Here is a 13499-nt window from a genome sequence, read left to right as displayed (position 1 = left end):
CAGACTGCCGTGTCAGAGCAGAGTTTGGTCCAACCAACCCCAGACTGCCGTGTCAGAGCAGCGTTTGGTCCAACCAATCCCAGACTGCAGTGTCAGAGCAGAGTTTGGTCCAACCAATCCCAGACTGCCATGTCAGAGCAGCGTTTGGTCCAACCAACCCCAGACTGCCGTGTCAGAGCAGAGTTTGGTCCAACCAACCCCAGACTGCCATGTCAGAGCAGCGTTTGGTCCAACCAACCCCAGACTGACGTGTCAGAGCAGAGTTTGGTCCAACCAACCCCAGACTGCCATGTCAGAGCAGCGTTTGGTCCAACCAACCCAGCCTCCTTTATCTAGAGATCGATAGATATTGTAAATAATGCATCCCAAAATGTAAGTGTCTGCCAGCTTCAACAGAAGAAACAGTTTCTACTTCTTTCAAGAAAGAAGTAGAAACCTGCCATGGCTCCACATCCCTGGCTCCATATCCCTGGCTCCATATCCCTGGCTCCATATCCCTGGCTCCATATCCCTGGCTCCATATCTCTGGCTCCATATCCCTGGCTCCATATCCCTGGCTCCATATCCCTGGCTCCATATCCCTGGCTCCATATCTCTGGCTACATATCCCTGGCTCCATATCCCTGGCTCCTTATCCCTGGCTCCTTATCTCTGGCTACACATCCCTGGCTACATATCCCTGGCTACATATCCCTGGCTACATATCCCTGGCTCCTTATCCCTGGATCCATATCCCTGGCTCCATATCCCTGGCTCCTTATCCCTGGCTCCATATCCCTGGCTACATGTCTGGCTGGATGTCTGCCTCTCTGTCTGGATGTCTGCCTCTCTGTCTGGATGTCTGCCTCTGTCCGGATGTCTGTCTGTCTCTCTCTGTCTGGATGTCTGCCTCTCTGTCTGGATGTCTGCCTCTCTGTCTGGATGTCTGCCTCTGTCCGGATGTCTGTCTCTGTCTGTCTGGATGTCTGCCTCTCTGTCTGGATGTCTGTCTCTGTCTGGTTAGATGTCTGCCTCTCTGTCTGGATGTCTGCCTCTTTGTCTGGATGTCTGCCTCTCTGTCTGGATGTCTGCCTCTGTCTGGCTAGATGTCTGTCTCTGTCTGGCTGCTTTTGTGATGAATCTGTAGTCTACTGAATGATAATGGGGGTAACATCAGCTACAGTATGCCCTTGTGTCATACTAGTGTGTAGTATTAGTGAGTAGTATTACTGTGGAATATTAGTGAGTTATATTAGTATTTAATATTGGTGTCTAATATTAGTGAATAATATCTGTGTGTGTAGTATTAATGAGTAATATCAGTAAATAATATTTGTGTGCGAGTAGTATTAGTGAATAATATTTGTGTGTGAGTAGTATTAGTGAATAATATTTGTAGGCGAGTAGTATTAGTGAATAATATTTGTGTGTGAGTAGTATTAGTGAATAATATTAGTGAATAATATTTGTGTGAGTAGTATTAGTGAATAATATTTGTGAATAATATTTGTGTGTGAGTAGTATTAGTGAATAATATTTGTGTGTGTGAGTAGTATTAGTGAGTAATATTAGTGAATAATATTTTATGCGAGTAGTATTAGTGAATAATATTAGAGAATAATATGTGTGTGTCAGTAGTATTAGTGAATAATATTTGTGTGTGAGTAGTATTAGTGAATAATATTTGTGTGTGAGTAGTATTAGTGAATAATATTTGTGTGCGAGTTGTATTAGTGAATAATATTTGTGTGCGAGTAGTATTAGTGAATAATATTAGTGAATAATATTTGTATGCGAGTAGTATTAGTGAGTAATATTTGTGTGTGAGTAGTATTAGTGAATAATATTAGTGAATAATATGTGTGTGTGTGAGTAGTATTAGTGAATAATATTTGTGTGTGAGTAGTATTAGTGAATAATATTTGTGTGTGAGTAGTATTAGTGAATAATTTTAGAGACTAATATTTGTTTGCGAGTAATATTAGTGAATAATATTAGAGAATAATATTTGTGTGTCAGTAGTATTAGTGAATAATATTTGTGTGTGAGTTGTATTAGTGAATAATATTTGTGTGTGAGTAGTATTAGTGAATAATTTTAGAGACTAATATTTGTTTGCGAGTAGTATTAGTGAATAATATTAGAGAATAATATTTGTGTGTCAGTAGTATTAGTGAATAATATTTGTGTGTGAGTTGTATTAGTGAATAATATTTGTGTGTGAGTAGTATTAGTGAATAATATTTGTTTGCGAGTAGTATTAGTAAATAATATTAGAGAATAATATTTATGTGTGAGTAGTATTAGTGAATAATTTTAGAGACTAATATTTGTTTGCGAGTAATATTAGTGAATAATATTAGAGAATAATATTTGTGTCAGTAGTATTAGTGAATAATATTTGTGTGTGAGTTGTATTAGTGAATAATATTTGTGTGTGAGTAGTATTAGTGAATAATTTTAGAGACTAATATTTGTTTGCGAGTAGTATTAGTGAATAATATTAGTGAATAATATTTGTGTGTGAGTAGTATTAGTGAATAATATTTGTAGGCGAGTAGTATTAGTGAATAATATTTGTGTGTGAGTAGTATTAGTGAATAATTTTAGAGACTAATATTTGTTTGCGAGTAGTATTAGTGAATAATATTAGAGAATAATATTTGTGTGTCAGTAGTATTAGTGAATAATATTTGTGTGTCAGTAGTATTAGTGAATAATATTTGTGTGTGAGTAGTATTAGTGAATAATATTTGTGTGTGAGTAGTATTAGTGAATAATATTTGTGTGTCAGTAGTATTAGTGAATAATATTTGTGTGTGAGTAGTATTTGTGTGTGAGTAGTATTAGTGAATAATATTTGTGTGTGAGTAGTATTAGTGAATAATATTTGTGTGTGAGTAGTATTAGTGAATAATATTTGTGTGTGAGTAGTATTAGTGAATAATATTTGTGTGTGAGTAGTATTAGTGAATAATATTTGTGTGTGAGTAGTATTAGTGAATAATATTAGAGAATAATATTTGTGTGTCAGTAGTATTAGTGAATAATATTTGTGTGTGAGTAGTATTAGTGAGAGCGTACTGGATGAGGAATTTCTAGATGTATGACAGAAGACAAAACATCTCACAACAACACTAGACTTGTTGGTTTTAGAAGAGAGACGTGAATTCATTTATATTCCTTCTGTGTGACCAGACTGGCTGTTGACTTGACATGCCGTTCTGAATTCCAAAGGAAGTGGAATAGAGGGTTGTGGTGAGATACCATGTCCCCTCCTTCCGCTCCTCTCTTGTTCTTAATTGATGAATTAAGGTCACTAGTTAGTAAGGAACTCCCCTCACCTGGTTGTCTGGGTCTTAATTGAAAGGAAAAACCAGCAGACACTAGACACTTCATGGATTGAGGTTGGCACACCTGGGCTACATGTTCCTCTCTGTGTGATGTTGGATCTGAGAGTGACAGGGAGATATATAAAGAAAGGGAGAGGGAGGGGGAGAGATGGGGGAGGGGGAGAGAGAGAGAGAGAGGGAGGGAGGGGGGAGAGGGAGAGAGAGAGAGAGAGAGAGGGAGAGAGGGAGGGAGGGGGAGAGAGAGAGAGAGGGAGGGAGGGAGGGGGAGAGAGAGAGAGAGAGAGAGATGGAGGGAGGGGGAGAGAGAGAGAGAGGGGGGAGGGAGGAGGGAGAGAGAGAGAGGGAGGGAGGGAGGGGAGAGAGAGAGAGAGAGAGAGAGAGGGAGGGAGGGGGAGAGAGAGAGAGAGAGAGAGAGGGAGGGAGGGAGGAGGGAGAGAGGGAGGAGGGAGAGAGAGAGAGAGGGAGGGAGGGGGGGAGAGAGAGAGAGAGAGAGGGAGGGAGGGAGGGAGGGAGGGAGGGAGGGAGGGAGGGGGGAGAGGGAGAGAGAGAGAGGGAGGGAGGGAGAGAGAGAGAGGAGAGAGAGAGAGAGAGAGAGAGAGAGAGAGAGAGGGGGGGGAGGGAGAGAGAGGGAGGGAGAGAGGGAGGGAGGGAGGGAGGGAGAGAGGGAGGGAGGGAGGGAGTGTTTTTGTTCTGATGCCTGCTGATATACTAACCGGTTTCCTCTGAATGCATTTTTACTGTTGCCATGACAGCAGATGGACGGGACTAGAATACTTTGGTGGTGTGATGTTGTTAAGGGCCGTGCAGGAGTCAGGATATGGTACTGTAGTGATACAGTGTAGTGGCCAGATATCAGCCCAGGATTGCATTGATATGTCGGCCATCAACTAATTGTTCCTTATCTATCTATCTATTCTCTCTCTCTCTCTTCACTCTTCTATCTCTCCTATCGCTCTCTCTCTTCACTCTTCACTCTTCTCCCTCTCTCTCCTATCTATCCTTCTATCTCTCCTTCTTTCTCCTATCTATCCTTCTATCTCTCCTTCTTTCTCTCTCTCTCTCCTATCTATCCTTCTATCTCTCCTTCTTTCTCTCCCTCTCTCTCCTATCTATCCTTCTATCTCTCCTTCTTTCTCTCTCTCTCTCTCCTATCTATCCTTCTATCTCTCCTTCTTTCTCTCTCTCTCTCCTATCTATCCTTCTATCTCTCCTTCTTTCTCTCTCTCTCCTATCTATCCTTCTATCTCTCCTTCTTTCTCTCTCTCTCTCTCCTATCTATCCTTCTATCTCTCCTTCTTTCTCTCTCTCTCTCTCCTATCTATCCTTCTATCTCTCCTTCTTTCTCTCTCTCTCTCTCCTATCTATCCTTCTATCTCTCCTTCTCTCTCTCTCCTATCTATCCTTCTATCTCTCCTTCTTTCTCTCTCTCTCTCTCCTATCTATCCTTCTATCTCTCCTTCTTTCTCTCCCTCTCTCTCCTATCTATCCTTCTATCTCTCCTTCTTTCTCTCCCTCTCTCTCCTATCTATCCTTCTATCTCTCCTTCTTTCTCTCCCTCTCTCTCCTATCTATCCTTCTATCTCTCCTTCTTTCTCTCTCTCTCTCTCCTATCTCTCCTTCTTTCTCTCTCTCTCTCTCCTATCTCCTCTCAATTCAATTTCAATTTTAAGACAAAAATGCATTTGCATGGGAAACGTATGTCTACTTTGCTACTTTGAAATAGATAATAAACAATAAAAAATGAACAGTAAACATTACACTCACAGAAGTTCCAAAAGAATCAAGAAAATTATTATGTCCTATTATGTCTATATACAGTGTTGTAATGATGTGCAAATAGTTAAAGTACAAAAGGGAAAATAAATAAACATAAATATGGGTTGTATTTACAATGGTGTGTGTTCTTCACTGGTTGACCTTTTCTTCTGGCAACAGGTCACAAATCTTGCTGCTGTGATGACACACTGTGGAATTTCACACAGTAGATATGGGAGTTTATCAAAATTGGATGTGTTTTCTAAGTCTTTGTGGATCTGTGTAATCTGAGGGAAATATGTCTCTCTAATATGGTCATACATTGGGCAGGAGGTTAGGAAGTGCAGCTCAGTTTCCATCTCATTTTGTAGGCAGTGTGCACATAGCCTGTCTTCTCTTGAGAGCCATGTCTGCCTACGGCGGCCTTTCTCAATAGCAAGGCTATGCTCACTGAGTCTGTACATAGTCAAAGCTTTCCTTAAGTTTGGGACAGTCGCAGTGGTCAGGTATTCTGCCGCTGTGTACTCTCTGTTTAGGGCCAATTAGCGTTCTAGTTTGCTCTGTTTTTTTGTAAATTCTTTCCAATGTGTCAAGTAATTATATTTTTGATTTCTCATGATTTGATTGGGTCTAATTGTGTTGCTGTCCTTGGGCTCTGTGGGGTGTGTTTGTGTTTGGTAACAGAGCCCGAGGACCAGCTTGCTTAGGGGACTCTTCTCCAGGTTCATCTCTCTGTAGGTGATGGCTTTGTTATGGAAGTTTTGGGAATCGCTTCCTTTTAGGTGGTTATAGAATTTAACGTCTCTTTTCTGGGTTTTGATAATTAGTGGGTATTGGCCTAATTCTGCTCTGCATGCATTATTTGGTGTTTTATGTTGTACACGGAGGATATTTTTGCAGAATTCTGCATTCAGAGTCTCAATTTGGTGTTTGGGTGAGGCCGGGTGCTGCAGACTGTTCTAGTGTCCTCGCCAATTCGGTGACGTATATTTTGAAGAGGGTGGGGCTTAAGCTGCATCCCTGTCTCACCCCACGGCCGTGTGGAAAGAAATTTGAGTGTTTTTTTTGCCAATTTTAACAACACACTTGTTGTTTGTTTACATTGATTTTATAATGTTGTTTGTTTTTCCCCTAACACCACTTTCCATCCATTTGTGAAGCAGACCCACATGCCAAATTGAGTCAAAGGCTTTTTTGAAATCAACAAAGCATGAGAACACTTTGCCTTTGTTTGTTTTTTATTGTGTGTCAATTAGGGTGTGCAGGGTGAATACGTGGTCTGTCGTACGATAATTTGTTAAAAAGCCAATTTGACATTTGCTCAGTACATTGTTTTCACTGAGGAAATGTACGAGTTTGCTGTTAAGGATAATGCAGAGGATTTTTCCAAGGTCGCTGTTGACGCATATCCCACGGTAGTTATTGAGGTCAAATTTGTCTCCACTTTTGTGGATTGGGGTGATCAGTCCTTGGTTCCTAATATTGGGGGAAGACGCCAGAGATAAGGATGATGTTAAAGAGTCTCTCTCATTCTCATTCTGTCTTTCTCTCTCTCTCTCTCTCTCTCTCTCTCTCTCTCTGTCCCTCTCTCTCTCTCTGTCCCTCTCTCTCTCTGTCTCTCTGTCCTATCTGTCCCCCTCTCTCTCCTCTCTCTCTCCTCTCTCTCTCTCTCTAGTCCTGATGGGAGCTACCTGGCAGCAGGATCAGCAGATGGAGCCGTTTACATCTGGAACGTCAACTCTGGCAACCTGGAGACACAACTACCGGACATGCACAGGTAGGACGACTGGACTGGACTAGACTAGACTAGACTGCACTAGACACTGGACTGGACTAGACTTGCCTGGATGTTTCCCAGTCTGTCCGTCTGCCTGTCTGTCCTCTGAACCCCACCCAGCCTCTGAGGACCTTAGCTTTTAGCAGCTATCGTCAGCCCTGATGGGCTCCGGCCAACACGGCATCAATTAGCTTGATGATACTTCCTCTTTGTGTTGTAGACGCTATTAGTGAACTAGAGAATGTTACAGGCTATTAGATAGTGTTTACATTAGCAGGAGGGGGAGTAGGGTTCTGGCAGCAGGAGGAGGAGAGTAGGGTTCTGGCAGCAGGAGGGGAGAGTAGGGTTCTGGCAGCAGGAGGGGGAGTAGGGTTCTGGCAGCAGGAGGGGAGAGTAGGGTTCTGGCAGCAGGAGGGGAGAGTAGGGTTCTGGCAGCAGGAGGGGAGAGTAGGGTTCTGGCAGCAGGAGGGGAGTAGGGTTCTGGCAGCAGGAGGGGAGAGTAGGGTTCTGGCAGCAGGAGGGGGAGTAGGGTTATGGCAGCAGGAGGGGGAGTAGGGTTATGGCAGCAGGAGGGGGTAGGGTTATGGCAGCAGGAGGGGGAGTAGGGTTATGGCAGCAGGAGGGGAGAGTAGGGTGTTAACATGTTAGCCATAACCCCAGTGTTATCATTACTCAGTACTGGTACCCAGTGTATATATAGCCAAGTTATCATTACTCAGTACTGGTACCCAGTGTATATATAGCCAAGTTATCATTACTCAGTACTGGTACCCAGTGTATATATAGCCAAGTTATCATTACTCAGTACTGGTACCCAGTGTATATATAGACAAGTTATCATTACTCAGTACTGGTACCCAGTGTATATATAGACAAGTGATCATTACTCAGTACCGGTACCCAGTGTATATATAGACAAGTTATCATTACTCAGTACTGGTACCCAGTGTATATATAGCCAAGTTATCATTACTCAGTACTGGTACCCCGTGTATATATAGACAAGTTATCATTACTCAGTACTGGTACCCCGTGTATATATAGACAAGTTATCATTACTCAGTACTGGTACCCAGTGTATATATAGACAAGTTATCATTACTCAGTACTGGTACCCAGTGTATATATAGACACGTTATCATTACTCAGTACTGGTACCCAGTGTATATATAGACAAGTTATCATTACTCAGTACTGGTACCCAGTGTATATATAGACAAGTTATCATTACTCAGTACTGGTACCCAGTGTATATATAGACAAGTTATCATTACTCAGTACTGGTACCCAGTGTATATATAGACAAGTTATCATTACTCAGTACTGGTACCCCGTGTATATATAGACAAGTTATCATTACTCAGTACTGGTACCCAGTGTATATATAGACAAGTTATCATTACTCAGTACTGGTACCCAGTGTATATATAGACAAGTTATCATTACTCAGTACTGGTACCCCGTGTATATATAGACAAGTTATCATTACTCAGTACTGGTACCCAGTGTATATATAGACAAGTTATCATTACTCATTTTGTATTAATTATACATTTTATTACGTGTTTTATTTTTCTATAATTTCTCGATGTTCTTTCTCTCTCTGTTGTTGGAAAGGGTCCGTAAGTAAACACTTCACTGTTCGTCTCAACCTGTTGTTTCCAAAGCATATGAAGAGTAAACTGTCATTTTGATTTGATACCCGTCGATAGATGAGAACCTGTCGTAGCCATTTGTCAACTCATCTCCTTGTGGGACGACAAACAACTGTGTTCGACTCCTGCAAAAGATAAAGATATGAATCTGTTTTAAAGCAATCGATTAAGTTTCATCTTGATAAATATAAACTTTTTTTACTAACATTACCAATCTGAGGGGAAAAAAAATAAAAAAAAAATAAAAAGATGTGTCATTTCACTCAATTGTATGATGTGAAAATGCAAGCATTGTGTAAGGTAGTAACACAAACTGTCCACGTTAGTTAACATAGAGCATTATAAAATGATTCATGTCCATTGAAGATAGATGTTTCCCACTCACAGTTCCCAGTGAATCCCAACAGTCCATCTGCTCGGTTTGGTTCCCAGTGAATCCCAACAGTCCATCTGCTCTGTTTGGTTCCCAGTGAATCCCAACAGTCCATCTGCTCTGTTTGGTTCCCAGTGAATCCCAACAGTCCATCTGCTCTGTTTGGTTCCCAGTGAATCCCAACAGTCCATCTGCTCTGTTTGGTTCCCAGTGAATCCAACAGTCCATCTGCTCTGTTTGGTTCCCAGTGAATCCCAACAGTCCATCTGCTCTGTTTGGTTCCCAGTGAATCCAACAGTCCATCTTCTCTGTTTGGTTCCCAGTGAATCCCAACAGTCCATCTGCTCTGTTTGGTTCCCAGTGAATCCAACAGTCCATCTGCTCGGTTTGGTTCCCAGTGAATCCCAACAGTCCATCTGCTCTGTTTGGTTCCCAGTGAATCCAACAGTCCATCTGCTCTGTTTGGTTCCCAGTGAAACCAACAGTCCATCTGCTCTGTTTGGTTCCCAGTGAATCCCAACAGTCCATCTGCTCTGTTTGGTTCCCAGTGAATCCAACAGTCCATCTGCTCGGTTTGGTTCCCAGTGAATCCAACAGTCCATCTGCTCTGTTTGGTTCCCAGTGAATCCAACAGTCCATCTGCTCTGTTTGGTTCCCAGTGAATCCAACAGTCCATCTGCTCTGTTTGGTTCCCAGTGAATCCCAACAGTCCATCTGTTCTGTTTGGTTCCCAGTGAATCCCAACAGTCCATCTGCTCTGTTTGGTTCCCAGTGAATCCCAACAGTCCATCTGCTCTGTTTGGTTCGCAGTGAATCCCAACAGTCCATCTGCTCTGTTTGGTTCCCAGTGAATCCCAACAGTCCATCTGCTCTGTTTGGTTCGCAGTGAATCCCAACAGTCCATCTGCTCTGTTTTGTTCCCAGTGAATCCAACAGTCCATCTGCTCTGTTTGGTTCCCAGTGAATCCCAACAGTCCATCTGCTCTGTTTGGTTCACAGTGAATCCAACAGTCCATCAGATCTGTCCCATTTAGAAATACTGAGTGAGTGAAAGCTGTTCCACTGTCTGTCTTGTGGATGGATGGATGCACATTGAAGTGAATGAGATTTAAGCTACGTCCAAAGCCCGATGGCACCCTCCTCCCTGTGCTGTGCACTACTTTTGCCTAGAGCCCTATGATGTTTTGGTACTGGCTAAAAGAAGGAATAGGGTGTCATTTCAGATGAGCCCTTATTGACTTGTCTCTCTCTGTCTGCCTGTCTCTCTTGTCCCCTCCAGTTCGTCCATCAACGCGGTGGCCTGGTCTGGGTCCGGGGAGTACGTGGTCAGTGTGGACAAGAGCCGGCGTGCCGTCCTCTGGAGCGGCATTTAAATAGTCTGGTCGACTGGCCAGCCCACAGACCCATTCGAACATCAGTTTGGGGTTAGGTTTAGAAGGTCATCTGATCATTGGCTGAGAGAACACATTGGATGTTTAACATGGCTGAGAGAACACGGAACACGTTGGACGTTTAACATGGCTGAGAGAACACGGAACACGTTGGACGTTTAACATGGCTGAGAGAACCTGGAACACATTGGATGTTTAACATGGCTGAGAGAACACGGAACATATAGGACGTTTAACATGGCTGAGAGAACACGGAACACGTTGGATGTTTAACATGGCTGAGAGAACACGGAACACATAGGATGTTTGTCTCACTCCTGCTACCAGTCTGACAGAACGTAACGGGGGTGATATCCCACGGTTGCCTGGCTACCGATCAAACATCACTCAGGTTAAACGCCACGCCCACTAACGTTTTCTTCTTCACCATGAGTCTGGATTACTCCCCCGAAGACTTCCTGAAAGCGAACACATTCAAACCGTTCTGATTGGTCCCAGAACCCCGATGGGTTGGACCAGAACTGGCCTACACGATTCATGAATGACGTAGTTTTGACGTCAGCACAAACGACTTCTAGGACGGCAGGTTCAGACGGATGTATGGCGCTAGCAATAGAGCAGCGAAATGAAAAGATGAGTCGACAGATCTGACACGGTCTGCTGTTTTTCTGGCAGAAAATCACAAATACAATATCTGTCTTTCAAAAAAGTCAATGGTTTCATTTTGTTCTCTCCATGATTGTATAGGGTTATAACGGTGCCAACATAACTCCATAGTGTTGCTTTGCCTTTTTTTGTAAACAAGCATTTGTTCTGTCAAAACAACTTTTTTTACTTAGTAGTTGAAAAATGTATGTGGTGTCTAACCATTCGTACTGGGGAAGGAAAAGCATGGGTTATGCTTGACGAGAAACTAATACACTAGTTATTCAGGGATAAGGATTCATATCCTCTGCTTCAAACAATTGGAGGTAAAGCTTCATGCTCTAGGCTGGCTTACAGAAAACACTACCATATCAGACAGTGTTAGAGTCACTACTGGTCTGCTGGTCTAATAGCTGATACATTATGGAAAAACTATCATGACAACTGTGATAATATGATGAAAGGTTTTAATCTAAGCTACATGACACATGTACAGGGCTGAAGGGAACGGAGTTATCTGGAGGGTTCTGAAGGGAATGGGGTTATCTTGAGGGTTCTAAACGGTTATCTTGAGGGTTCTAAAGGGAACGGGGTTATCTGGAGGGTTCTAAAGGGAACGGAGTTATCTGGAGGGTTCTGAAGGGAATGGGGTTATCTTGAGGGTTCTAAACAGTTATCTTGAGGGTTCTAAAGGGAACAGGGTTATCTGGAGGGTTCTAAAGGGAACAGGATTATCTTGAGGGTTCTAAATGGTTATCTGGAGGGTTCTAAAGGGAACAGGGTTATCTTGAGGGTTCTAAAGGGTTATCTTGAGGGTTCTAAAGGGAACAGGGTTATCTGGAGGGTTCTAAAGGGAACGGGGTTATCTTGAGGGTTCTAAAGGGAAAAGGGTTATCTTGAGGGTTCTAAAGGGAACGGGGTTATCTGGAGGGTTCTAAAGGGAACAGGGTTATCTTGAGGGTTCTAAATGGTTATCTGGAGGGTTCTAAATGGAACATGGTTATCTTGAGGGTTCTAAATGGAACAGGGTTATCTTGAGGGTTCTAACGGGTTATCTTGAGGGTTCTAAAGGGAATGGGGTTATCTTGAGGGTTCTAAATGGAACGGGGTTATCTTTAGTGTTCTAAAGGGAATGGGGTTATCTTGAGGTTTCTAAAGGGAACAGGGTTATCTTGAGGGTTCTGAAGGGTTAACTTGAGGGTTCTAAATGGAACAGGGTTATCTTGAGGGTTCTAAAGGGTTATCTTGAGGGTTCTAAATGGAACAGGGTTATCTTGAGGGTTCTAAAGGGAACGGGGTTATCTTGGGGGTTCTGAAGGGTTATCTTGAGGGTTCTAAAGGGTTATCTTGGGGTTTCTAAAGGGAACAGGGTTATATTGAGGGTTCTAAAGGGAACAGGGTTATCTTGAGGGTTCTAAATGGTTATCTTGAGGGTTCTAAAGGGAACAGGGTTATCTTGATGGTTCTAAAGGGAACTGGATTATCTTGAGTGTTCTGAAGGGAACTGGGTTATCTTGAGTGTTCTGAAGGGAATAACCAGCTGTTGCTGGTCTGTTATTGAGAACAGATGGAACTTAACATCTTTACCATTCCTCACGGGGATATTTGCTTGGCTTTTGCCCACAATCAGTAATACAGCTGGACAACATTTAGCATTTAGTAATAAAATCATATTGAGGTGTTGATGAGAGCAATACACCTGTCTCTCTCTTTCTCTCTCTCTCCTCTCTCGCTCTCTCTGTCTCTCTCTCTTTCTCTCGCACTCTCTCGCTCTCTCTGTATCTCTTTCTCTCTCTCTCGCACTCTCTCTCTCTCTCTGTGCCTCTATGCAGTTATACTCAGTGATTCAGATTTAAAATGCTGAGTTGCATTCAGTAGCCGTTTGGCCTCTCAGCTTTGAAGAGCATTTGGCCTGTCAACTTCAGTCCCCCGTCTGGATCAAACACACTCTTTATGTAAAGCTGAGATGGATGCCATTTTACTTCTCTCATTCCTCCGTGTTTTCAACATTCACAGATGGTCTTTTTTTAAATATATATATATACTGTACACTCTGCGTTTTATAATGATGTGGTGATAATGTCTCTTAACTAACAGATGGTCTGTTAAACAGTTATTGGTATGTCTCAAATGTTCTGGATTAACTAAGGGATATCCGTGTGTGTGTGTGTGTGTGTGTGTGTGTGTGTGTGTGTGTGTGTGTGTGTGTGTGTGTGTGTGTGTGTGTGTGTGTGTGTGTGTGTGTGTGTGTGTGGGGAGGGAGGGAGGTATAGTTTGATGTGCTTTTTATTCTAAATGAGGTTATGGGATATGCCATTACAGCCAGCTCCAAAACTATTGCCACCCCTGATAAAGATTAGCAAAACTAGACTGTGTAAAATCACAAATCAATTTCTCAAGAGAAAGAAATTTAACAAGTAATCATTTTTTCCCCCTCAAAAAGATAAGGGTCAATTGGTACCCCTGTTTTCAACACATTGCGAGGATAACGGCACTGAGCCAGAAATATTCTGTATGGCTGAATGGTCTAAGTTCCCTCCCAATGTTCTCCCAATATGTTCTCCAATGTTC

General features: G+C 42.6%; 1 protein-coding gene across 1 annotated transcript in view; it reads left to right on the top strand.

Annotated features, from left to right (window-relative positions):
* Positions 1-10997, top strand: part of LOC112239650 (protein Atg16l2) — a 54427-nt gene extending 43430 nt beyond the window's left edge. Inside the window, 2 exon segments of the mRNA XM_042297724.1 lie at positions 6763-6864; positions 10172-10997. Of these exon segments, the coding sequence (XP_042153658.1) occupies positions 6763-6864; positions 10172-10265 (196 nt within the window). The 3' untranslated portion in view covers positions 10266-10997.
* Positions 10998-13499: the final 2502 nt, after the last annotated feature.

This window comes from Oncorhynchus tshawytscha, linkage group LG14 (genome assembly GCF_018296145.1).
Source record: "Oncorhynchus tshawytscha isolate Ot180627B linkage group LG14, Otsh_v2.0, whole genome shotgun sequence".
In the NCBI taxonomy this organism is placed as follows: Eukaryota; Metazoa; Chordata; class Actinopteri; order Salmoniformes; family Salmonidae; genus Oncorhynchus; species Oncorhynchus tshawytscha.
This window is presented reverse-complemented; position numbering and strand designations above follow the sequence as displayed.